The sequence below is a fragment of the Cucurbitaria berberidis genome (genome assembly GCF_010015615.1).
Source record: "Cucurbitaria berberidis CBS 394.84 unplaced genomic scaffold K460scaffold_4, whole genome shotgun sequence".
NCBI classification, from domain to species: Eukaryota; Fungi; Ascomycota; class Dothideomycetes; order Pleosporales; family Cucurbitariaceae; genus Cucurbitaria; species Cucurbitaria berberidis.
In genome coordinates this window covers 4,582,729-4,607,474 of record NW_024468938.1, presented here as the reverse complement: position 1 = coordinate 4,607,474, position 24,746 = coordinate 4,582,729, and the positions used below count along the sequence as shown (strand labels likewise).

Below are 24,746 nucleotides of genomic sequence, written 5' to 3'. Positions count from 1 at the left end.
CGGGATAACGGGATATCGGTTCGGGCTCGCTCGGGACGCTAAAAGGGAAGAAAGTGGCTTTGTGCACTGCTTTTCCATGGCGAAAAAGACAAGATAGCTTGTAATCCAATAACACTGACTCGTAACACCAAAAAGCCTCAGAGTCCCAAAGTCCTCCATGCGTCATGTCGCTGTCGTAAATGCAGTATATGTCAAGCCAAAGGCGGCCACCACCGGCGTCAACCCCCCGCTGACGGTGCTAGAAGCTATTCAAGACGTCCAGGATCCAGACGTCCAGACCAAGATAGCTCAGTATGCTCGCTGCTCCCGATACCGTCGCTCCTCCTCTACTCGGCGAGCCTTTCTTTCCCTTTCGAGCCGGATTTTATGAGCCTCCGTCCCGTCATCCATGAGTGATTCCTTGAACCATGGATGTTGTAACGCCTCCTTGGCTGTGATCCGCCTCTTGGGATCGTAGACGAATATCCGCCGTAATAAATCGAGGAACTGCCGGTTAAAGTCCGTGTGCCCAGGTATCGTTTCCTGTCTGATCAGCTATGCGACTGCAGCGGGAGCATGGGATACGTACAGGGAGCTTTTTCATTGCCTTGACATACTTCTTCGATGCTTTGTTGGTTTCAGCATTCGGGTAATCCAGCTTGTAGTTTTTGAAATATCTCGCAGCGCTGAGACAATTAGCAAAAGGCTCCTTTATATAGGCAGTGTGACAACGTACGAGTTGGCTGAATTGCGTGAAGATCCGCGGTCTTGCTTATAGACGGCTCGGACAATATCACGGTCGATCTTGCCACTGCACACGGCCTCCATCATCGCTAGATGCTCGAGATTGTCGTGCGTCTGGAACAGGGCGTCGCCGGTGAAGAACTCGACCAGAATGCAGCCTATACTCCAGATGTCACAAGGAAAACTCCAGCCCAGGTTGAGGATAATCTCTGGTGCACGGTAGTGCCGTGTCGACACAACGGACGAGTGGTACTCGTCATTGAAGGTTGCTGAGCCAAAATCGATCAAACGAATCTCTGGGTCGAGAAGAACCTTGCGATGCCGTGCGGTCCGGTTGACCGTTGTCGACGATGAAGGTACTGTGCGGTTGTACGTAAACGTCTGGTAGTTGTTGTTGACAAGCAGGATATTTTCCGGCTTCAGATCGGTATGAATAAGATTCAAGTCGTGCAGGAACGCGACGCTGGTGAACAGTTGCTTCGCAAACTTTTGAATGTGAGAGCTCGGAAAGGGAACGAAGCCGTTTGACTTCAAAAAATCGAACACGCTCTGCCCATAGAGGTCTGTGACAATGCAAATGTGATTCCGGAAGTCGAAGCAGTCTCGCAAGTGTATACACCGGTTGATGTTGTGCTTGTCGTTGGATGCCAGTGTTGAGAGTACTCTCAGCTCGATACGGCTAGCATCACGGTACTTGGGCACAGATCGGATGACCTTGATGGCACAGTTGGTACCTTTCCGCTTGTCATAGGCCTGCACGACTTTGCCGAACGTGCCCTGGCCAAGAAGCTTTGTGATCTGGTCTGTGTGGAATGTCAGCAATGCACTTGGCGAGCGAGGTCGCTAGGCACCTACATCGCTCTGTGAGGTCGGCCTCGGGTACTACTATGTAATGACCGTCTTCATCGTCTACCTTCTGGTCCTTCGTATACGATTTCTACAAACACGTCAGGAACAAAGTCTATTTAGGAGGAGTAGTCGCGCGTCGTCTTACATCCGTGACAACTTGCACATAGACATCCTTCGCCTTGACGATGGGATTGGGTGGTGGCTGGTACAAGCTGAAGGGATTTTCGTCGTGGTCTAGCTCTCGCCGCTTGGCCTGTTTTACTTCGTCTTGTACTACCGCACGCGTTCGTTTCCGCTTCTGGCCCACCGCGCTGTTGTCGAGAGGCGAGATCTGCTGTCCATTGCTGACCTGCGACCCTAGCGAGGTAGGGGCAGTCGTGTTAATTGCAGAAGTTGTCCTGTCGGTCGATGTGGATTGGTTGGGCGAGTCGTAGTAGGGCGTCTGCGTAGTCGAGTAGGAAGTGTGCTGGTTGTAGACCGGGTCGTAGGCTGTGGAAGCCGTTGTTTTCCGCTTCTTGTCTGTGTGCCGTGCGGAGCCATTTGTCGCGGTTCTGGTCAGTGCTGGCTGGCGCGGTGGTGCAGGAGCAGCAGCAGGGTCTGCATCGTCGTCGTCGTCGTCGTCAATGACGATGATCTCTTTTGGCAGGCCGTTTTTATAGAAGGCAGCCCAGTCAGTATTCGGCCGCCTGTGGGCCGCACTCGCAGAATTCGCGTCCATGTCGAGCGCGGGCACCTGTGTGAGGGGCGGCAGCTGTGGTGGCTGTCTGGTGTGGGCAGTCGCGGTTCGACGGACATCTGCACTCGAGGTGCCGCTAGCGTAGCCGTTATACAGCGAATTGCCTATGCGAGCAGAGCCGTTGGCGATCTGGGCATTCGACGAATTCGGTTGGTATGTTTGATGGTGAGAATAAAATTGATGATGAGGCGGGAGCGTCGCCGTGGCGGTGGAGGGGGTCGACATTGCGGTCGTGTCTCTGCCAGGCGAGAGGCCTGACGTTGAAGCGCTACTTCTTTCCCACAGGCGAGCGAAACAAGCACGTCGGTGAGGCGGCTGAAGGGGGGACCCCGACGCGAAATTGGGTGATTCTGGTCGATAGGAATGCAGCGGGTTTGGATTCTGCGTGCTGGGACGAGGGCTTGCCACGAAGAGAGCCCGTTATCGCAAGCCTGGCTGGCTGGCTGGCTGGTCGAGGGCGATGCAGCGGAGCGAGTCTTCAGGCGCGGGACCGTGGGCACATGGGCTATGCAGAGCAGCCGGCGGAAGGCTTGGGTGATGATGGTGCTCTCGCAAAAGACGAAGAAGAACGGGCTTCAGACATGCCAGAGGGTGCAAATGCGTCGTGGATGTGGCAGGCGAGGTTGAGATCACGGCGGACTCCACTTTGGTGAGAGGCCCCCGGGCCTGTGCGTCCCAGTCCACCTGCTCGTCATTCGCGCTTCCAACGCCAGACGCACCGTCATTCGCCTTCTTTCGCGCCGAAAGCACACCCGGCTTTCTTCGAGCCCTTCACTCGGTCTTCCGCTTTCAATCGGGGCCCTCTACAACCTGCCCTTTGACGCGGCCAGACGAGAATCACAGAGCGCGGCAGCAAACCCAGCGTCACCTGCCTGTTGATTGGGGGTGGGCAGACCATGTAGCTAGCCTATTCAACGAGCAAGCCGCGCGAACCCCATTAATTCTTCCTCTGGTTCCGGCGGGCCTACCCCAGAGTTGCTCCTCCAGGCCGCTGTCGACCTTCTACGGCAATCAACAGCATAGCACTCATCAGTCTGATTATAGTCGGTTGTTTCTCCGCCAGGTACCCGGCTGCGAATTTGGTCGAGGCCCTAGAGTCAGCCCGCTCACCACATTCGGCCATCGGAAGCTCAATCCAGCCAATTCCCACCGAGCCTTGACCACGCCGATTGTTTGGAGTGAAACCCTCACGCATTCAAAACGTTGAAAAGGAACTAAAGGGTCCTCGTACAAAGGGGTTGGCCTCGGGAACGTGCTACATAGGCTCCATGAACATTTGGACCCTTATTACTCCGTCTGCTGTATATTTTTCCGCAGTGAAACCGTTCCAGAGGGCCCTGGCTGTAGTGCCACGCAGTATATCAGGAACCCGAACGTTTTGTGCCTAGCTGCAAAAAACATCTCAAGACAGGCCAGCATGTTTAACAAGTTCCTTTGTAGTGTTAAACAGTTACCCACGAAGGTGCCCTCTGCTATTTCATCCACGAACATGAATCATCTCAGCACGTGAACGTACACAGATCACCTTTCGTCGATTATCGATTATCGATACGACGCAGCCCTGGCGCCCATGATCGTTGTGCCATCTTATCCAGGAACCAACCCACACCTCGCGTGCGATATAGGCTGATGTGAGAGCCTTGCAGATTCCGCATGCCAGGCGTTTCCTCAGCAATCCAATGCGGTGCATCAGGTCATACAATAATCCAGCCCCGCGTATGTACTTGGACTTGAAATTCCCAATCATCCATCTCTAGTATATATACCCTGGGCAACAACTGGATGTGAAAGTCACATGGCCTTGGGCCAAGAGGGGCTGTGAGTAAGAAACGTATGTAGGAGGGGCAAATAAGTGTGCATGTTAGGAAACGAGCGGCACTGGCGGGGGGCTGTGAATTAATTCAGCTCACCAACAGCTCCAGGCTCGGCTCGCCTGACACAACAGGTCTTGATAACGTCATTTACTCCAATGCTCACTCTACGCATCGCACCATTTTATCTTCCTAGATAGTAAGCCTAGTAATACTCCGATGCCCGCCTGCAGAGGCACCGCGGATATGTAAAGCAAGGGCGATTAAACTTTTACCGCGCGCCATGTGATGCGCGCCTCTTCTCTGGGCGGAAATCCCAGTGGTAAGGACAACTACCACGCCGCACGAGTACATTGCGCGGAAGTAGCCATGCAGCGCTTGTGCAGTGTGATAGAGGCGCGCAGACGCGCAGGGCGATGGTCGACTGATTCATTTTTCCATGTATTGATTTCCCGGAGTAGACGTTGCTGACCGTAATAATGAGAGGTCACTTGAGAGGCAATGTTTACTACGAAACACCGGAGCTGGACGTGTATCCAAAGCTATATTGATAGGAAGCTGATCGGATATAGGCCACAGAAGCATTAATGAATGCTGTCAGGAGAAACAGGAAAGAAGGATCATATTGCCTAAAGGCACATTCGCTTTTATGCCTCTCGATGCACGCCGCACCTGTGTTCAAATATTATTCCCTTATATCCCTAGTCTGTGTAAAGTCGCCACAAATTATAATGATTCCGCCACCCAATATGAAAAGTTCATTATGTCGTGTTAGCCATGTACCCATTACCCGTCTCAAGCTGTTGGCCCCCTTATGGAGTGGTCTGATGATTCTTGAGATCAAGATCGTCGAAGTAGTTCTCGACGAGTCTCGTAACGCGCTCGACAATAGAAGTGAGCTCCTGAGTAGTGACGTCGAACGCAGGCGCGACGATGATATGGTCACCGTTCTTGCCATCAGCTGTGCCGCCTCCAGGGTATACGTGAATACCATGATTCAAACCTGTCCGATTGTTAGAATCTTGATGTAAATATTCGAATGAGGAGATTACCCAGTTGAAAGATCTCCTCGTTGACCATGCGTTTCGCATCAAAGGGCCTTTTCGTCCTCTTGTCCTCGACGAATTCGATCTAAGTGTGTCAATTATAGAAAATAAATAGACAGAAGAAGATAACTTACACCCCAGAACAGCCCCTCTCCACGAATGTCACCAACGTAGCGATGATCGCCGAGGCCCTTCTTCAACTTCTTCTCAAGAAGCTTTCCTTTCTCTCTCACATTCTCCAACAGTCCATCATCTTCAATGATCTTCTGCACAGCGAGTGCGGCTGCAGCTGCCAGAGGATAGTTTTGGAACGTGTGGCCGTGTTGGAAGGCACTGTTCGAGGGACCTTGTTGGAATGCATTGATGATCTTGTGCCCAATAAGCATTGCAGAGATGGGCTGAAAGCCAGCCGCAAGACCTTTGCCAACGAGCTGTATGTCGGGTACCACGTTGTCCTTTTGCCAGGCATGGAGCCAGCCAGTCCGACCCATACCACACATGACTTCGTCGAAGACGAGTAAGATGCCATATTGATCACAGACTTCTCTCATGGCTTTGAGGTATCCAGGTACTGCTGCAACGCAGCCTAGTGCCTATTGGACAGGTCAGCAGTTGTGAGTAGACTAATAGGCATGGGCTGGTGAATAGTGGAGACCGATGGGGTCATGGAAGGATCATACTCACGGCGCCCACCACCGGTTCTACAATGAATCCGGCGACATTATCTTCGCCCAGCTCCATAATCTTTCGAACAAGCTGTCTTTTCAGCTCTTCAACGTATTCCTCAATCGTCTGGCCATTCTGGAGATCCCGGTAGGGATAGCAAGGGGGGATGAGAGCCATATTCCCAGGAAGAATGGGTTCATACAAAGCCTTGCGCGCATCATGTCCACTCAAGTCGAGGGCCCCGAGGGTTGCCCCGTGGTATGAACGTTCCCGAGCAATGAACTTCGTGCGCTGTGGCTGTGGGCAGGACTTTTCTTTCGCATGATATTGAATCATGATCTTCAACGCCGCCTCAGATGCTTCAGAGCCTAAAAGACTGTCAGCCCTCCATCTGCCACGTACTTTGAGAGTAGTTACCCGAGCAGTAAAATATGGCCTTGCTCATCTGTCCGTTCGTAGAGGTGATCATAAACTGTGCCAAATCCAGCGCAGCCTTCGTGTCGAAAGCTAATGAGGGAACATAACTGAGACCAAGTCGCATTTGCTTATTCATAGCCTGAATGACGCGCTCCTGAACGCGTCCAAGGGAAGATACACAAGCACCACAAGAAACATCATCGATTTTTGTTCCATCTCCAAGTTCATATGTATGGCGGTACCCGCGGACGACTACACGGTAAGGTCTGACACTAATGCTCCGATTGAACAAGCAGTTCTTGATGGTTGTTGCAACAGCCGAAACACGACTGGGTGTGGACTTTCGTGACTTCGAGCTCTGAGTCGATAGTGCTCCGGGCGCCATGGTGTGAGCGAGAAGAAAAGGCGGTGAAACTTTGGACTGCACAGGTCGACGACGGTTCTGATTTCTTCAAGCCTCTAACTGTATGTTTATGTGACAATGGTAGAGCAGGTTTGCATAGATTATCTGTTCGTGAGCAAATGCAAAAAGAGAAAGAGGGATAACAAGGATTCAATAGTGTAAGCTGAGAGAGGTGTGGGTTCACCGATGGCTTTATACCAGGCTTGGGCGAGGCTAGTCATGAGGGCGGCACGATAACGTGACCTTATGAAGCATTCTACTGGAAGGGCCCGTTTGCGGTAGTCATGGAGTAGCGTCACTAGGACCCAGACTTCGCCCTCGGCAAGCCGAATCCCAAGTCCCACTCTTCGGGCGGCCCGGGAAGCCAGAGCTCGAAGCAGGCCAACCTAGAAACGCTAGAAGTCTCCATCAAGTTCATGAATCCGCTCCCTGTGAATGCGGCAGCGTAAGGCTTACCCGGCTCGTGAAGCCTTGAAGGTGACTTGCTTACTTGAGAAAAATCTGATTGGTTGATTAGATGAGGCTGTATTATTTTGCCGGGCCCTCGTTGGAGGTGGAAGAATGTAAGCCTCTATTATAGGAAATCCCTAGGTGGCCAGGAAGTGGCACAGATGCCAGATCCAGGGAAAATGAGAGCTACGATACTGCACCTCGACCTAGCGTGTCTCGCCTGCAGCCTATGCAGACTGTTTCACAGACGGGACACTGATAAACGGTGTAATGCTTGATTATCCCTGTTGTCGTTTCTCAGTTGCGGCACGGTTTCTTCACAGACGCGCGCCACAAGACGCCCGGCCAAAGTAAGTATAAGGAACCGAGACTGCTGCAACCATGCCACATGGCTTGTGTGGGGTGCCCAAGAGCCGCTCTATGGCTCCCGCAATGTCTCATGCAAGCTGTCCCTGTCCGATCTATTCCGCATACTGCCAAGTGCTGTCGTGCAACTCGAGTCTGATGTCAATGGAGATTCTCACGTTGGAGAGCAGTCTTTGGAGTGTGGAACAGCGAATGCCATATATGGGGCATAGATCCCTCCTGATTGATCCGAACTGCAGTGCTGTTGATCCATGGCGCTGTCCATGAATCGCAGGTGTTGTCACAGACGTCTGGTCCATGTCTCGGATTCTGCCTTGAATGGCCAGTACTGAATGCACTAGACATTCACCGACAGGGATGTTCAGATTGCCCAGAGTATCCTTCTCTTGATCGGGCAGATTTGCAAACTGTTCGCCTTCCCAGTTGGACAGGGAATGAGATGGTATGGACGGCCAGACGGCTAGGCAGACATCGTTTCCTGCTTCCTAGTATGCTAGTATGCTAGTGGCTGGTGGGGATACGTACTTGCATGAAGTAGTACAGGACAGAGGCGTCCTTGAGCCAGAATCCAGCCTAGTATAAGCCGATATCGTAGCCTCATAAGCCGAAGCTGAACATGTGCTAAGGCTAAGAGTGCATGCTAGCGAGACTAGTGTGACAACGGGGCATGTCGGCGCATAAAGCAAAAAAAGAAGAAGCATGCAGCGCCTGGCACTTCCACGTGTTGGCCGGCAATCGAAGACAGAGCACGCCGTTGAGAGGCTCCTGATGCAATGTGGCGTCGAGAGTCCTGTTCGGGACACTGCTGATAGCGACGGCGGTTTGCCCACGAGGGCCAGACTCGATTGGCAGACGACAAGTTGCGGTGAAGGGCGAGAGCAGCAGATCGCGATGCACGTGGATGATGTTGGACAAAAATTGGAGCAAGCATGAGGTTCGAGTCGGAATCGAGGGCGTGTAAGCGACCAGGTTCAGGTTTGATATGATACCTGCTGTCGGCCCGGGTGGGCGCGGAGAGCTGAGGTAACCGAGCCGAACGGTTCTCCTTCCTCGTTCCTTCCTAGTCCAGCGCCAAGCCCTGCTGCAGCTGCCCGCGCCCCACATTCGAAAGGAAGTCGCCCCAGACGCCATTCACTGGCATTGCAACCTTGGGATAGTCGCTCGAGCAACACCACAGAAGGCAGCCAAGGTGAGTAATTGGCGCAATGGACTGCCCCACACCCGCTTATGCTTCCAGGCAGAACCAAGACAGGACACACGGCTCCCCACAGTCATCAATCACAATGAACCCACGCGTCGAGGAAATCAGCGACTCCGAGTCGGACAGCGAGCCCTCAGAGATGGATATTGATGACGTGACGTCTCTGATCCAGCCTTCAAATCTACCCAGCTCCTCGTCGATGCCCTCGCAGCTGCTGCAGCCACAATCCCCCGCCATCAAGACGTCCACCGACCGCGAAAGGTCCAAGCACTACCAGTGCTTATACCCAATCTACTTCGACAAGGCACGATCAAGAGCCGAGGGACGCCGAGTAGGCCAGGAACTTGCCGTCGAGAACCCCCTGGCCCGGGAAATGGCAGATGCAGCCGCGAATCTAGGCCTACGAACCGTCTTCGAGCCAGACAAGACGCACCCCAAGGACTGGTCTAACCCGGGCAGAGTGCGCGTCTTGCTGAAGCATGAGGGCAAGCTGCTGGATGACGACATAAAGAACAAGCATCACCTCTACATCCTCATCGCCTCCTACCTGAGGGCGAATCCAACACAGAAGACGACTCCTTTCAGGTTACCCATTGCTGGTATTCCCATGCCCAAGGAGATGCCAGAACCAGCCATTCCAAAGGGCTGGAAGATGAACAAGATCTTGCCTCTGCACTCGCCTGCTCTGACAGGAGGTGGCGTCTCGGACAATTTCCTGCAAGACATGATGGCAGAAATGCAGGGTGGCATCGAGGGCGGCAGTGGAGCAAGTAGCGGCACAGAGACTAAGAAGAAGAAGGACAAGAAGAAAAAATGATAACGTGGAAGCAAGTAGCCATCGACCGCCAACGCACTGCTGAGCACCTCCGACCATGAGGTGCGGAGTGTAATCCGTTGTCCTTTTTGCCGCACACACATAGGGCATAGCCCGTACATCATACGCCAAGTCGCCTCACCACGCTTTACCAGCTGCAATATCGACAAGGGGCTTTACATTCTTACACGATATGGGGCAACGAATCACCAATTTCAAAATTCAAAATTCAATCAGCAATCTATCATCACCATGTCTTTGTCGCCTTTCCCAGTGCTAACCCTGAAGTTGGCTTATGATACCCTAGCCTGAGTACTCGGCAAGTGGAGCAGCTCCATGTCGTCGACTTTTGTGCCCCAAAGCTTTTTTTCCTGTGGCTTCTGGTGCCGCGCACGCATGCCATGTTGGGTATCCCTGCAGATCGCCAGCATGGATAACTTGGCGCATGTTTGGCTTTGTGAGCACTGACACCAAGTAGTGGATTGGCAACCCCTCAAATCAGAGATATCGCATCCAAATCGCGAGCGTGAGCTTGCCGTCTCTCGGTCGTGGTGTTTGAACCCGCTTCCCCGCGTCCCCCAACAAGCATGTGATCCTGCATGCATCCTCGCCTAGGCCGCACCACAACGTCTGACCGGTATATCTCTCATTCGTCCGTCATTTTGGTGCTTCGCCTCACTCTACTACAGCATAGCCCGGACGTCGCGTTTCCAATCGCCGGGTCTATCCTGTTTGTAATGCATGGCGGCTTAGGCAACAAATCCGGTAGCAGCCCGTTAGTGGCTTGGAAGGACGAATACAATCCTCGGATTGACCGACTACAACTACATCGGCTATGCGAATAATGCTAACTTCGATACTATGTCGGCTAGAGCCATGCCCTGGCCCCAGTGGAGCACCGGCCACGTTCTAGGTACTTCACCCGGTATGCAGATCACATTTGATGCAGGAATGATAACTTGCTGCATGCATTGGACAGACCGCTGCCGATGAACGCCATAGCGCACTAATGCGAACGGCTGAAAATGAACTCCTATACTCACACGTTCAACACTAATATCGCACGATCCCTGTGCATAGGTGGGCTGACGCTTGGGTGATATGGCCAAACTTCCAACTGCTCGATAGCCCGTCGAATCTTGTCAGCATAGCACGGCATGAACAGCATGCAAGCAGCAGCCAGTAACAAGTATCGATGTCGCACAACATGCGGGGAAAACGCTCAAGGAGAGATCGAGCGTGGGTGGATACGAACTAATCCGATGGGGTAGTGATATCACCGCTCATTAAGTGGACTTGGTCCGACCATGACCGCCGAACACGATTTCGGAAGAAGAATGGTCGGCCCAGCTTTGTGAACAAAGATCCCGTTGCCGTAGCGTACCCGTGAAAAGACTCACTTGAGTATTATCCAGGAGCTCACCGTTTTCCATCAAGACTCTGGAGTATAGGGTCGCAACACGGATGGCGCGCGTCCTTGTCATAAGCAGGCTAAGAATACGGAGCTTTACATGAGACTATATCGAAAGCCGTAAAGCGAACCGTGTATCTACGCAGAACGCCTTGAGGATTTCGGAAACTCGTTCCTCGCCAATCACAACTCTTAGTCTGACTCGTCACCGCGATAATATTAGGGATAGCCTATCGGCTTGCATGGCCCTTGTGAATTGTCAAATGATATAAGTCGGAAAGCAGGTCCTGCTTTCGCAATTGGATTTCTTGATAGCTATAGTTTTCCGCTCGTACCTCCGCAAGCCAGCCGCTATGGCCGCACATGCTCTAGGAACCTCTCTCCTCCGTATCTACACGTCTCCACACTTACACACCTGCCTGCTGTGCGAATCCTAGTCTCGGAGTCGACCCCGATTCATGAATAACGTACTTGCTCTTCAAAAAGATGTCGCCGAAGATGCTGAAGCCCAGACCTGTGTTCGCCTGGATACCGCCGAAGCACTTTGTCGAACCAGATGAGAGGGGTGCATAATTGATGTACTTGCCTGGCACCACCTGCTTCACACCACCAACGGTGATGGCGAAGTCGGGGAGTGCGGCATTGCATGGAAAAGTGTAGCCACCTTGAGCGCTGTCGACAGATGCGCCCGAGACTTGGCGGTAGTAAGCTTGGACGATGGAGGCATCAGTGTAGAGTAGCGATGTGCCTGTGTCGACTATGCCCGCCACGTTGGCTTTGGTGGTCGTGGTGCCGACGCTGTACGCAGTCGCGTTGAAGCCCCAGAAACCTTTGCTGGTGTCTACGTTGATGTAGGTGATCGGTCCAGTGTACTTGCTCTTGTCGATGAAGCCAAAGTCATAGCTACCCGCAGCATGATACTTCAAATACGAAGCAAACAACGGCTGGGCAAGTTGGGGCTTAACAGTGTCGAAGAAGGTCTTCTGCTGCTGGGGCTTGACGGTATTCAAGGTGCTGAACGAGAGACCAAGAAGGCCATCGGTGTCGACATCCTGGGCGAACGATGCGGAGACAGAGGTCGCTGCCTCGACAGCTTGAGACGTGGCAGTGACACCGCCAACCGTAACCTTGTCTGCATACACCTTGCCGGAAGCGCCAGAGCCGTCGCCGTAAGCGATCTTCCAAGTATAACCCTTCTTCTCCTTGGTGGCGTCGGCTTGGTAAACATCATGGCCTTTCGTCGAGGCTGCAGGTTGGAGAGAAGAGAAGACCCATCTATCTGATATCAGTCTTGATTCAAGCCTTCAAGCACAGTTTTGGGGCGTGAGATACGCAAGAGCAAGACCACAACTGCTGCAAAGCGGTTGATGGAAGGGTGAACAGGGTCACTTACAGATCAGCGCTTCCAGTATCGAAATCCAAGTGCAGGGTGTTGCCTGCAATCGTGACTGGACTGAGGTACAAACTATCATTCTCGTCGTTGGGAACGGCTGGGACAGTGCCATTCACATCCGCCAGGGAGAAGACATTCGCTGCGTTCGCACGGTTCTCTGCAGCATCCAACAAGCTCTGGGGGACTGGCTTTCCGTGCTTGCGTAGCGCCTTCACTAACTGCGCAGGTCCGTTTTTAAGGTAGGTTCCGCGCTGGACCTGTTCGACGGAGAAGGCTTCTCTCTTATTGAGTTGGACGGGTGTGGAGAGGGAGGTGCCGACGAGGGCGAGCGCCGCCGTCAAATGGGCGAAAGAGGGCATGGCGGTGATTGAAGATGCGTGCTATATATGCAGGACAGAGTGAAAGAGACGGCGTCAGACAGCGAGAGGCAGCGAATGCAAGAGCACACAGGAATGAGCGTGTGGGATATGAAGAGAATGTGGGCTTGGTGTTGGCTTTATACCAAGCCTTGCCACGGGCACGACATCATTGCTTGTGGGCTTGTGACTATACAGTCTCCTGTAGTGGTCCTGTACGCGGTCCAGAGTTGGGGAGCAAAGGTGGGGCGCGATCACCATCGTAATCTAATCCGGCGACCAGTAAATGCTCGAACCCCATCTTGGCAGGTACCATTAGGTATGTGTTTGAGTGAACCGCGTTTCAAACAATACCTGCTTCATCAAGGCTGGCTCCGGCGGTTCATGCGCAGCCTAGCGTCGAGTAGTGGACTTGGACAAGGGTACCAAGCACGAGTAACGGCGTTGCGAAAGAAGCTGTCTATATTGCGCGACAGTAGATCCGGGAGTGATATTGGTCACAGGGCTGATTACAACGTGCAGTGATAACGGCCATGTGCACGGCGTTGACCGACCCCTTCTCTTTGGCTTCAGGTAGATCAGGACGTCGCACCGTACCAAACACCCGTTATTGGAGGCACCCAAGATGACGGAGGTCGTAGCATGGTTAGCACTACTCGCTAAGAGCCGGGATCGTGCATGCGAAGAGGAGCAATAGTGTTGCGGAAGATAAGCAAGCGCCAACCATTTCGAGGCTCATAAGGAGTGTCAAGCTTTGGTCCTTCACCCTTGGCGAGCTAAGCTTCTGGATCCGCCAGCCACAGCCGTTAGCGACATTATTATGCTCTGACATTGTGGTCGTGCAAAGGAAAGGATTTGGCGAATCTACTTTCTCATTCATCTCGTAGCATGCGTATTATTAGTCTTTGCACGTATCTCAGGACTCGGCCTCGACGTAGTAGGAACTCTGAAGTGTCGATACCTGCATCGAGATCTACGTTCGCGAAGGCGAATCTTGGATGGCGAATTTCCAGAGAGGGCAAATAACTGCCGGGGTACGAGGGTGATCATTTGGTATGCCACAACCCCAGTTCCTGCCCGAGGCTGCCTCTAATTGAGCGCCATCGTTAGTCGTGATGCAATGATAGATTAACCGCGTTGTCTAAGAGCGAGTAGCTAGAAAGACTATTCGTAGTTCGTACCCCGTTTAGGGAGGTGGCAATGGATAAGATATGGGCGAGAGGGTGATGAACCGGAGGTTAATGGACGAAGGGTTGAGCCTGAAACTAGGGATCTTCCCGCTTACTAGCGGACATATAGCGGTGCACTCGTCCAATCAGCCTCGAGATGAGTATATTGCGACCATGTCGCGATTTGGTTCTGTAGCCAAACAGAGTGGTCGGCTACCTACTTTGTCCTTATTGCGCTCGTGCCTTCCTTTTTCAGACTTGACTGAGGTCACTTCCTACAAGCCTCTTTTCTCAAGCCCTGGTAAAAAGGGGGGTACCAAGCACCATCTCCGTGATTGTGAAGAAAGCTTAGTGCTGTGCAGCAGGGTCATGGGCCAACGACAGCATGCGCTAGCTTGTCGATTGTAGGTATCAAGCAATACTGACCAGGTCAATGAGGAAGCTTGTTATGCTAAGCATGCTATTTCCCCTGTACTATATGCAGTGAGCTGCCAATCTAGGCCCAGCTACCTACAGCATGCTTCGTAAATGTCGTCGAGCAACGCATCGAACCCTAGAGCTATCCAGCCTCAGTATTTCCCGCAACAGCATTCTCCAGCTGCTTCAGCGCCGCCCGATAGGTCTTCTTCTTGCCATTCGCTGTGACATCACTCTCCTTCCACTCCATACGCTTAACCTTCTTGTTTTGCCTCTTTACGCTATCTCCTTTAGTAACCTGCTTCAAGAACCACGCCGCTTCTGTCCTCGTGAACAGCGTCCACGCCTGGCCATATTTCCCAGCTCTTGCCGTCCTTCCCACTCGATGCACATAGCTCGTGATGCTTGTGGGTATATCGTAATTGATGACGTGCGTGATCGAGGGGATGTCCAGGCCTCGAGACGCAGCGTCGGAGGCAATGAGAATCTTTATGGCCCCTGTGCTGAAGGACTTGAGCAGTTTGCGGGAGGCGTCTGCGGTGAGAGCCCGAGTCATGGTTTTGAGGTAAGGTTTGAAGGATGGTTCGAGGACGGCGAGGAGATGTGAAAGGCGGGATGCGCTTTCGGTGCTCTTGGTGAAGATTAGAACGCGACTTGTATGGCTAGCAACCGATACCTCCTTCTCCACGTCGGACTTGTTCTCAGATGAAGAGTCCGAGGAAGAGGAAGAGGAAGAAGAATCAGAGTCAGAGTCAGAGTCAGAGTCCGAGGTGTCCTCTTTTGCGCCAGATTCAGATTGTATCCCTGGGAAGACGAAGTTGAGCAACACATGTAACAGATGTAGAGGCTTATTCGAGCCATCGCCCACATGAACTGCGAACTCTTCAAGGGTCGATGGCAAGCCAAACACATTCTCTTCGTTGTGTAGCAGTTGCGTCTCTGTTGCTTCATCCTGAACAACAACCAGCTTCGGTCGCTTCAATTTCAGGGTACCAAGCTTGGTCAGGTCCTTCTCCATCGTTGCACTCAGCACGACCTTCGTGAGTTGACGGCGCGCCGGTAATGCGACTGACCAAATAGAGTTGGCATCGCACTCGCGCTTCCGAATGTGTTCTTGGGCATTCATCAAGTCGACTGGTGTATCGCCGTGAAGGGCGTCCATCAACACGGTCGCCCAGCCTTGGAAATTTTGGTTCAGCAGCTGATCGGCTTCATCGATTACCAGCCATCGAACGGCGTTCAGCAAAAAGCCCGTAGTATTTTCGATATGTTCGACGAGCCGACCTGGGGTGCAGATGAGGATGTCGACACATGAATCATAACGGGGAACGTGGTCGAGAGGCATCTCTTTCAGGTCATCGAAGATGCCTCCCTTTTCAACAAACCCAGTCTGGAAATGTCGTGATGCCCTCTCATGGAGCTCCTTTGCTGCCTTTGGGTCATATTGAGCTCTTAGTTTGACGAGCTGTTTTTGTTCGCTGGCAAATGCAACGTTGCCAAGCGCCGTTCCAACCCTGATCTTCGTCCCGGCACATAGCTCCTCAGCAACCTGCAGCGCCTGGTTCACCAACTGTCGGCTCGGGACTACTATTATCGCAGAGAGTGTGGGTACAGCACGATCTTTCAGTGCCTCGATGATGGGTAGTAGATAGCCCAACGTCTTGCCGGACCCAGTTTTGGCGGAGACGCAAATATCGCCCAAGTGTTGCTCGAATCCAGGGTGAAGCATAGGCAATAATGCCGTTTGAACAGCCAAAGCGTCCTCAAAGCCTTGTTTCTCAAGCTTCTTTGTGAAGAATGGCTCGACTCCAAGCTCGGCAAAAGGAAGTGTCTTGGAAGCGTCGACGGTCACAGGCTGGGCAAGCCATGTCGGTAGAGTGGAGAACGTAGGCTCGAATGCGGGCTCGGGCACCTCCGCAGGCTGGGGCATCGGTTGTAGATCATGTAGCTCTTCCACCTCTGCCTCCTCTACTCCATCTGTAGGCTCCTCCTCCTCGCGCTGACCTCTCGCCTCTGCCAGTTTCGAAACCTTTTCGAATTTGGAGAAGATGGCCTTATGTTTCTTTGGAGTCTCTTCAGTTTGCTCATGCGCCTCAGCCTCGTATTTCCTTTTCTTCGGTTTCTTGATTGATTTTGGGGATTCTATCCGCGCCTCCTTCGTCGCAGGGCTGTTCTCTGCTGTGCTCGTCTCGATTGCAGTATTCAAAGGGCTGGCGGGCTTTGTAACCTCATGATGTACCGGTGGAGCGACCGGCTTGGGCGGTGCCCATCGCTTGAATAGAGGTGCCGGCATGGTGTGTCGAGTTGCGCCTGATTCGGAGGACCTGAGGATTTACTGTTAGCGACCCACTATCACATTGCTCGGTCGAGACAGGCTTATTTCCTCTCGCAATACTCACTCAAATTGTGGATTATGCGCCAAAACCTGGAGCCTACATTGGCTGGTAACTGTTCTGGAGCTGATTGAGTCCAGAAATTCGCGACCGCCAAAATTTGGTCGGAGCTCAGAAACGCTAAACGCCGATCCCCATGACGCGCTTGCTCATGCCTCATGCCTCATGGTGAACGTGAACGTGAACTTACCGCAACCATACCACTCCGCCCCAATGCGCCATTGAGCTGCCATGTATTCGTCTTCTGAGCATAGTCGAGGTATCAATCCTCACATATCACCAAGATGCCTTACAATATCGCGTAAGTACCGTTCCCCGCAATTTGTCTCTTCAATAAAGCTCACACATGCGACAGCATGGTCAGCGACAATTTCTATCCACAGCCTGGTATGAGCTATTCATGAGATTGCAGACTGGTGTCTTATTATAACGCAGGAGGAGTGGAGAGCCACATGTACCAGCTGTCCAGCGTAAGGAACTCCTAATGGGGGCTCTTCGTGTCGCTATGCTAACAAGCTCCAGAAACTGATCGATCGCGGCCACAAAGTTATCGTCATTACACATGCCTATGCCGGCCGAACAGGCGTGCGCTATCTGACAAACGGTCTCAAAGTCTACTACGTACCCTTCTTCGTCATTTACCGCGAGACGACCTTCCCAACCGTATTCTCCTTCTTCCCCGTTTTCCGCAACATTGTCATACGCGAACGGATTGAGATAGTACATGGCCATGCGAGTCTCAGTAGTTTATGCCACGAGGCTATATTACATGCCCGAACCATGGGGCTGAGGACTGTATTCACTGATCACAGTCTATTTGGCTTCGCGGACGCAGGGAGTATACTTACGAATAAGCTTCTGAAGTTTACTCTGAGTGACGTTGATCATGTCATTTGCGTCAGTCACACATGGTAGATCCATCGTTCTTCCTATAGCGTCTTTTACTGATTCGTTACAGTAAAGAGAACACGGTTCTTCGAGCATCGCTTGACCCACTCATGGTTTCTGTCATCCCGAATGCGGTCGTTGCTGAGAATTTCCGTCCTCTCTCGCACGATTTGGGCGGATCGAACATGCCAAAACCTCGCGCTGCCTCTGGCCCTCCGCAGCCCATGGGCCCAGATGAGATTATCACCGTCGTTGTCATCCAACGACTTTACTACAATAAGGGCACTGACCTCCTCGTGGCTGCCATCCCGCACATTCTTGCTGCACATCCAAACGTGCGTTTTATAATCGCAGGCAACGGGCCTAAGGCTATTGATCTTGAGCAAATGATCGAGCGAAACGTGCTACAAGACAGGGTCCTCATGATTGGTCCGGTTCGCCATGAAGAAGTCCGGGACGTCATGGTACGAGGTCATATCTACCTTTGTCCATCACTCACGGAAGCTTTCGGTACTGTTATTGTGGAGGCTGCATCTTGTGGGCTATACGTTGTAGCTACGCGTGTTGGTGGCATCCCAGAAGTACTTCCCCCTCACATGACAGAGTTTGCAGCGCCCGAAGAGGACGAATTAGTTGAAGCTACTGGACGCGCAATCGCAAAACTACGAGCAGGAAAGGTTAGGACTGAGTTATTTCACAATCAAGTGAAGCTGATGTACTCCTGGACGGATGTCGCACAGCGAACAGAACGAGTTTACGATGGTATTAGCGGCAACATCAGTCACGGCGAGTTCTATCAAGGCGCAGGCGCGGCTGGTGCATGGAGTGCTCCACGAGGTCGCGCCGGAGGTCAGAGTTTTGCGCTCATCGAGCGACTCAAGAGATACTATGGCTGCGGCATTTGGGCCGGCAAGCTTTTCTGCGTCTGCGTCATCGTTGACTACCTTCTCTACCTTGTTTTGGAAGTCTTTGCACCGAGGTCGCGAATAGACATCTGCAAGGACTGGCCGAAGAAGCTTTTGAAGGAGAAAAACAAGGCAATTGAGCGCGGCTTTGGTGCTGGTACGAATGGTGATGAGGTGCTTGAAACAAGAAATCCCCGACGCCACAAGGAAAGAAAAGAGGAGCTAGACGATAGCTGAAAAAGTAGGAATTTGAGAGAACAGTCACCGTGGTAGAAAAGCGAAGATGAAGAAGTCTTTATGATTTCAATATTACGAATACCACTATCCATGGATGGGTACAGCAGGTTGCGGAGAAGAATAACTATCTACGAGGCTTTTAAGGCCCTGTCAAAGAAGATGACAACTAATACGCCCCAAACGCCGACAAATGCTCTGTACAAGGATACAACTCAACTACTGCGCCCCGCAAAGCTCGTTGGCTTACGCGTAGAACCAGTACTGCGCGCTATACTGGACCGTAAAGCCGCCTGTAATATTCTGACACGACTTGGGCGCGACGCCGCCAGCAGTATGTACCCGGTACACCTCCTTGTAGTCGCCCTCAACCGCGTTGAGCTTCAACCACGGTACACTGCCGAATCCATTTGTCCCTGATGCTGCGTCTTTTGGTGCAGCACTCTTTACTTCATCTGGCTTCGCCTGTACGTAACCATAGTTGACGGCATCTGTGTGTAGCATGAACAGTGGGATCTTCTTCTCGGTGAACTCGTGATGGCCGGACATCCTCTTCTCGGCCTCTGGAGCAGTTGGGATTGCGTAGTTCAGAGCTAGCTTGGTAACGTCGGAAAGAACCTTGACGTTCAAGCGCGCGGCGTCACATGTTGCGTTGAAAAGGGTAGCGACGGCACCGACGGCTACGGGCGGGTCGCTGGAACTGGAGGAGCACGTGTAGTTTTGGGTGCCGCGGCCGATGGCAATATGGCGGAGTGTCAGACCGGCGCTGACTGCTGCAAGAGGCGTTGGGGCTGGTGTACGCGTTAGCATTCACGTGTCGTGTAAAAGAAGCAGAGCAGGAAAATCTTACCGATGGGGAGCACAACTTTGGACAAATCACACAACGCATTCGTCTTCTTCAACTGTTCGTAGACAGCAGCTGGCAAGTCTTGCCTTGGGATGAGGTTTGCTATTGAGTGGATGGTCTTGGTAGGGGCGGCGAACAGAGTGGTGGGCGCGAGGGCCAGGATGAGGCTGATGGTAGATGTGAAGATCATTGTCGATGTCGATGTCGATCAAAGCTTGATGTTGTGTGACGATGATGGTAGTGCGGTGATGTTGATTGTCGTCGAGATGGTTGCGTTGTTATATGTTTCGAGCGTGCTTATTGGATCCTTTGGCTCGAAATAGATAAATGGTTGTCGGATGAGAATAGCTCGGAAGGACTCAGTCCCGTATGTAGGCAGGATGTAAGAAAAGGAACCCGAAATGAAACCAGCTATTCAAGGAAACCCAAAGAAAACAAGACCCAAAAAAGGAGACACGGCAAGCACTTGTTGATGGTTTTAGAACAGTTGTAGTCGTGAGGGGGTGAAGAGCCTCCTACGAGGCCGTCCAAGTTCCTATATACACAGGCACAACATCCTCCCAGTTCCCCCAGCGCGTAGCTTGCCTACCTGTATTCCCAGCGATTCCCGTTGACGCCTGTCCCACTCGCCAACCAGCCAAAAGGCCCCAAATATAGCCCTGCAGGAGCATGATTGGTCGGGGAGGCTGGAAACGCGACAGTGCGTCGTGGTTCGCCAATCTACCGAGCCGCCGGCCGTCTTTTTGACGGCTACCATCCCTTTTCCTCTCTGGTGCCGATGGACGAGGCCCACCCGTGCGCTTGCTAATTTCCCTCTATGAGTTATTTTGGGGCCAAAGAGGTTAATCGGGTTAAGGTGCTGATGCGAGATTCGGTTGGGGTGCCGAGAGATTCTTACCATGAGGTTGGTGAGATTCTGTAGCGAAATGAGGATTCTCTTATTTGGAGTCAGGCTCACACCAGCGACATGTTTACCAACATTTTTCACAGCTCCAGCTCTCAGCACGACGGGAATAGAACTTAGGTTTGACACCCTCAACACGCGTCCAAGGCTAGCAACCGCCCGCATCCTCTGTTATTCTCCCACCACCTTTCCCCACCATCCCGCAGAGCCGCCCGTCCTACCTACCAACCACCCGTCCAAGAGCGAACCCACCTCACGTTCAATCTTTCACCCTTGCACTCTCGCTTCCAGTGCCTAGGTCCCTTGTGGAAGGTAACACGCCCGGAAAAGCATCCTAAAGCATCTTAATATAGCCCGTAGCGGTCGAGAAATGACAGCAAATATACCTCGCTTGGGTAGAATCGCAGCATCAGCCAATGAAACCACGTAAGATGAAGATTGTCGGGAGGCGCTGGCGTCTCGCCATTGGCAGGCCGCAGGACCGGTCTCTGGTCTAGAAGCCATACAAGTCGATGTCGTACAGGAAAACAAGTTTGCTTGCAAGGTACCAAGTCGGCTGGTTGGATGAGAGTGCTCGAAAACGCACAGGGTGGCGTTTCTTGCCAGTCCAGACCGGGACATGGTCAAACTCTACCAAGCATCCATACAAAAGTCTACACGCTCCCCTGCGCGTATGGGCTTCCAAGGTTCTTCTACACCACTGTTTTTTTCTTCTTGCGGGATTTTCTAAGCTCGAATGAGGTGGCCGGACGGGTCGCTTTCATCCGTATGCAGGTATTTCGAAGAATCTTGGTTTGTTGTCTTGTCCCCACCCCCTCGTTTACAGACCAAGTGTCGACTGGAATACAACTGGTCGGATCGCTTGAGTGCCGATGCATGGCAGTATTGACCGCAGAAATAAGAGAAATAGGCGTTTCAAAACACTTCTCAGAAGCAAGATCACGCGACTGCTACCGAGGCGACAGCGAGCGATTCCTAATCTCTTCTCAGTTTCCACCTGTCAGTGTTGCGCCATGGACTAACTCCTTCCTTGGCAAGTTAAACAGCACGCTGTTTCTCTGACTTCAACGTTGCTGGTTATCTTCTTTCCAAGTAGTTGTACCCTCTCTTTCCATATCCTATCTCCCTTCTCGTAGTCCTTGCTAACCTACCCTAACTGACAGTACCACATCGTACAATACATCTTTCCTCCACGTCGTACCGATTGTAGCAATACCACCACTCGCTGGTACGATACGAATCTTCCATACATGCACTGACACATCTCACTGCGGCATATACACCAGAGCATTCGCCCCGCTAGTCACTCCAGATGCATAGCGCAGTCTAAATGTAGCGACCTACCTACGGCCTTTTGACGCTCAATCGCTTTGGCGTAGGCGCCTTGAGCTGTAGCTGTCGCAGGGGATATCCACCTACTCTATGCGGTTGTTCTGCCTGCCATGGACTCTTCCTCTAACAAACTATGAGGACAGAATATCCATGAGCTAACGGTGAGACTGCAGATGAAGGAGATAATTCCACATTTCGTGACTTGCTTAACCTTTGACTGGAATGAGCGTTAATGATAAGTACAATCAGGTTTGGTCCACTGGCATTGTATTTGCGGGTAAGACGGATGCATTGCTTCAAGCGAGCACAAGGCGCTTAGAGAGAGATATTCTGGGAAATAGTAGACTGATATAAGGTAGGATATTATCAATCTCGTACTCGATTGCCTGGAGCAAGACTTGTGAGAATATTGAGAAGGAAGATGAAGACACCATAGTCTCACTAGCAGCGACAGCAAACTAGAATTAAAGTCCTAAGCGCCCACAAGGTACAACCTCGCGCGCGTGTTGAAGATGTGAAATGCATCCAAGTCTCGCCATGATCGCTCAAGAACACCATAATAGTACATGACCTAGCCACCCTCCCATCCTCTTGGCCTCTACCCTACCTTGAGCTACGACGCTGCCGTCTCAAAGCCCTCTTTCTGCCAGATAGTAGGGTCGTCGGCTCCAGCAGCTATCGGCCCACCAGGTGCCGCGGCGCCCACGATCGCACTGCTAACACCACCCATCTGCCCACTCTCATACGAGAATAACATATAAAACACCATAAAGTGCAGTCCGAACAGATACGCCGCGAAGATGTTCCGGCTCGTGCGCGTCTGGAGGACGAATTTGGTGACGCGTAAGACTATGCGTTCGAAGAGATGCATCCGTTTCATCGCACGCGCCGACTCGCGGCCTCGGAAGGCGGCAAAGGGCGAGAGATTGGATTCGTACTTTGCTTGGTATTTATCGACTGCCCCACCACCTCCACCACCGTCTCCCACGTTGATGGTCGAGGGATTCGGATTCGCGCCATATGCAGACGCCGATGAGGCCGGGCCCCTACTATGCGCGTTGTAGGATGACACGTATCTCGTCTTCTCGTAGAGGTCCAGGTTATCCTTTTGTAGCGCGCCAATTTCCGAACGGAGGGCTGAGACGGTTGAATGCAGTTTCTGCAGGTCGGCTTCGAGTTCCGAGTTGCGCTTCTTGAAGCGGTCGCGCTGTGCTGTGACCATGGGGAGGATGCCCGAGCCACCTCCTACAGGCTCGCCACCACCGGCACGGAGCGATGCGAGGGTTGGGGCTTGTGAGTTATCGAAGCCGGAGATGATGGAGGATGTGGGTGATGACCTTCCACGGCGCCCACCCCCGAAAGAAGATTGGGGATAGCGGGATACATAGGTGCCTGCTACCGACGCGCCCGACGGATCAAAGGCATTAGTGGCTTCTTGTTGCACTTTCTCGAGATCGGCCTCGAGAGTTTCGTTGAGTTGTCTAGACTTCTCCAAGTCCATGTTGGTATTTGAGAGCTCGTCTTGGAGGGCCTCAAGGCGGCTTTGGAGGTCTTGATGTGACACTCGAAGAACGGTGAGCTCGTTGCTCAGCTTCTTGTTTCTTGCGAGAAGTAACTGTTCTAATGTCTCGCCCTTGCCTTTGCCAGCGGCGCCGTTCTGTGAGAGGGCGAACTCGGTGGCCTCATCGTCGTCATCACCGGTTGCGAATTCAATTGACTGTTCCAGTTAGGGCAGTTTTAATGGTTATAGTGCGTGACTTACCTTCAAGACTTCCAGTTCCTGTTTCACGTTCTCATAGTCACCCCATTTATGAACCTTTTCACGCAATGCCTCCTTCTCGCTCTTGAGAGACTTGATTTCGCGCTCCAGGCTTCGAGTCTCTGTCTCCAGGCGAGTCCGGTCCGAATCCTTCTCGAAGCGCGCACGCTCAAGCTTCCGCAGCAGTGAAGAGTTCTCGGACCGCAGTCTGAGGAAAGATGGGTCGTCTTCAACAGCGACATACTGTGCTTGTGCTGAGGCGGTCTGAGCCAACTCCAGGCGCAGTTGTTCGTTCCGCGCTTCGATTTCAGCGAGACGATGGCTCGTCCTCTCTAGTTCCGAGCTGACGATCTCGAGTTCCGCAGCTGTAGCACCTGAGCCGCTCGTTGCTTCGCCCTCCTCTCCCCTGCCTTGTCGTTGCGAGACCTCATAGCTAGCCTTTAGCTCCTTCAGCAGTCGGTCTTGACTTTCTACTTTTTCTTCTAGGCCTTTCTCCTTGGCTTCCCAGTTGCCCTGCTTTTCGCTAAGCACTGCCGACCATGTCGACTCAATATCCTTGATCTTGCTGTCCCGGCTATCTTCGAGGCCTTGGCGCGCAGTCCGTTCCTCCTCGAGCTTCTTGTCGGAATCGTCAAGTTGCGTGGTTAGACTCACTACAGACTTTTGCAGTCGCTCGTTCTCGGAGGTGAGTTTCGGTACGATCTCTTCGGCGGTTACGAGGGAGTCGACGGAGGCTTCGAGAAGCGGGTATGGGTCGGGCGCTTCTGACAGCGGGGAGTAGACCTGGAAGAAGGCAGCTTGTACGGCCTTGGACTGATTCGATATGAGATCAATGAAGTTTTGGTATGCTGCATATGTGACTTAGCATAGCGCTGTCGAGTTCATACATGTATACGTACACTTCAAGAGTGCCTTGATATCAGTGAGCTTGCTTGCATCGTCGAGCTTCCTGAAGTCCTTCGTCTTCTGTGCGAGGTCCTTCCGTTGTGTGAGCGTGTCTCGTTGGTGTGCGACGAGGTCTGAGGCAACGGTATCCAGTTGCGGGATGAGCGTGGTGAGGTCGATGTCTGGCGCATGGTCAGCCTACTCGTACGTGTTCCGCTGACGGCAATCGTACTCCTCCATGCTCCGATGGCCTTCTGGAATTTGTTCTCTTCGCCAGACTCTGCTGTATCCTCTGCCGTCTGGTCCTCTCTGTCCGGCACCGCGTCCAGTGAGCCTCGTTCCTCCAGGTCCACTCCGCCCTCCATGGCTGC

General features: G+C 52.5%; 10 protein-coding genes across 10 annotated transcripts; 3 read left to right on the top strand and 7 right to left on the bottom strand.

Annotated features, from left to right (window-relative positions):
* Positions 1–288: 288 nt before the first annotated feature.
* On the bottom strand, positions 289–2,533 carry K460DRAFT_357976 (kinase-like protein; the record flags this gene model as incomplete). Its single annotated transcript, XM_040932075.1, has 5 exons — positions 289–534; positions 569–665; positions 716–1,526; positions 1,579–1,660; positions 1,718–2,533. 5 exons carry the CDS (start codon positions 2,531–2,533, stop codon positions 289–291), a joined length of 2,052 nt encoding a protein of 683 aa, XP_040786932.1.
* A 2,398-nt stretch (positions 2,534–4,931) lies between these two features.
* Positions 4,932–6,633, bottom strand: K460DRAFT_289370 (aminotransferase, class III; the record flags this gene model as incomplete). The annotated part of the gene is made up of 5 exons (XM_040929118.1): positions 4,932–5,122; positions 5,172–5,250; positions 5,300–5,758; positions 5,850–6,199; positions 6,249–6,633. 5 exons carry the CDS (start codon positions 6,631–6,633, stop codon positions 4,932–4,934), a joined length of 1,464 nt encoding a protein of 487 aa, XP_040786931.1.
* A 1,986-nt stretch (positions 6,634–8,619) lies between these two features.
* Positions 8,620–9,721, top strand: K460DRAFT_317859 (SRP19-domain-containing protein). Its single transcript, XM_040930368.1, has 2 exons — positions 8,620–8,656; positions 8,709–9,721. The coding sequence occupies exon 2, from the start codon at positions 8,751–8,753 to the stop codon at positions 9,483–9,485; it is 735 nt and encodes a 244-aa protein (XP_040786930.1). The 5' UTR covers positions 8,620–8,656; positions 8,709–8,750; the 3' UTR covers positions 9,486–9,721.
* A 1,579-nt stretch (positions 9,722–11,300) lies between these two features.
* K460DRAFT_287703 (aspartic protease PEP1) lies at positions 11,301–12,645 on the bottom strand (the record flags this gene model as incomplete). The annotated part of the gene is made up of 2 exons (XM_040928985.1): positions 11,301–12,168; positions 12,287–12,645. The coding sequence occupies 2 exons, from the start codon at positions 12,643–12,645 to the stop codon at positions 11,301–11,303; spliced, it is 1,227 nt and encodes a 408-aa protein (XP_040786929.1).
* Positions 12,646–13,289: 644 nt separating this feature from the next.
* Positions 13,290–13,579, bottom strand: K460DRAFT_369232 (uncharacterized protein). The gene has a single exon (XM_040933919.1). The coding sequence runs from the start codon at positions 13,472–13,474 to the stop codon at positions 13,295–13,297; it is 180 nt and encodes a 59-aa protein (XP_040786928.1). The 5' UTR covers positions 13,475–13,579; the 3' UTR covers positions 13,290–13,294.
* A 715-nt stretch (positions 13,580–14,294) lies between these two features.
* Positions 14,295–16,679, bottom strand: K460DRAFT_163099 (P-loop containing nucleoside triphosphate hydrolase protein). The gene is made up of 2 exons (XM_040926898.1): positions 16,628–16,679; positions 14,295–16,552 (listed from the first exon to the last, which is right to left on the bottom strand). The coding sequence occupies exon 2, from the start codon at positions 16,519–16,521 to the stop codon at positions 14,371–14,373; it is 2,151 nt and encodes a 716-aa protein (XP_040786927.1). The 5' UTR covers positions 16,522–16,552; positions 16,628–16,679; the 3' UTR covers positions 14,295–14,370.
* Positions 16,680–16,838: 159 nt separating this feature from the next.
* On the top strand, positions 16,839–18,651 carry K460DRAFT_343655 (glycosyltransferase family 4 protein; the record flags this gene model as incomplete). The annotated part of the gene is made up of 5 exons (XM_040931227.1): positions 16,839–16,922; positions 16,977–17,008; positions 17,057–17,091; positions 17,144–17,532; positions 17,580–18,651. Exons 1-5 carry the CDS (start codon positions 16,906–16,908, stop codon positions 18,649–18,651), a joined length of 1,545 nt encoding a protein of 514 aa, XP_040786926.1. The 5' UTR covers positions 16,839–16,905.
* Positions 18,652–18,894: 243 nt separating this feature from the next.
* K460DRAFT_379320 (uncharacterized protein) lies at positions 18,895–19,685 on the bottom strand (the record flags this gene model as incomplete). The annotated part of the gene is made up of 2 exons (XM_040935156.1): positions 18,895–19,439; positions 19,499–19,685. The coding sequence occupies 2 exons, from the start codon at positions 19,683–19,685 to the stop codon at positions 18,895–18,897; spliced, it is 732 nt and encodes a 243-aa protein (XP_040786925.1).
* A 1,236-nt stretch (positions 19,686–20,921) lies between these two features.
* On the top strand, positions 20,922–21,902 carry K460DRAFT_163009 (uncharacterized protein). Its single transcript, XM_040926897.1, has one exon. The coding sequence runs from the start codon at positions 20,964–20,966 to the stop codon at positions 21,459–21,461; it is 498 nt and encodes a 165-aa protein (XP_040786924.1). The 5' UTR covers positions 20,922–20,963; the 3' UTR covers positions 21,462–21,902.
* Positions 21,903–22,344: 442 nt separating this feature from the next.
* Positions 22,345–24,740, bottom strand: K460DRAFT_288102 (uncharacterized protein; the record flags this gene model as incomplete). The annotated part of the gene is made up of 4 exons (XM_040929022.1): positions 22,345–23,448; positions 23,494–24,338; positions 24,390–24,557; positions 24,608–24,740. The coding sequence occupies 4 exons, from the start codon at positions 24,738–24,740 to the stop codon at positions 22,345–22,347; spliced, it is 2,250 nt and encodes a 749-aa protein (XP_040786923.1).
* Positions 24,741–24,746: the final 6 nt, after the last annotated feature.

Excerpts from the sequence above, each read along its gene's own strand:
- K460DRAFT_163009 (XM_040926897.1), top strand. The coding sequence starts at position 20,964 with ATGAGAGTGCTCGAAAACGCACAGGGTGGCGTTTCTTGCCAGTCCAGA.
- K460DRAFT_163099 (XM_040926898.1), bottom strand. The coding sequence starts at position 16,521 with ATGCCGGCACCTCTATTCAAGCGATGGGCACCGCCCAAGCCGGTCGCT.
- K460DRAFT_317859 (XM_040930368.1), top strand. The coding sequence starts at position 8,751 with ATGAACCCACGCGTCGAGGAAATCAGCGACTCCGAGTCGGACAGCGAG.
- K460DRAFT_369232 (XM_040933919.1), bottom strand. The coding sequence starts at position 13,474 with ATGTCAGAGCATAATAATGTCGCTAACGGCTGTGGCTGGCGGATCCAG.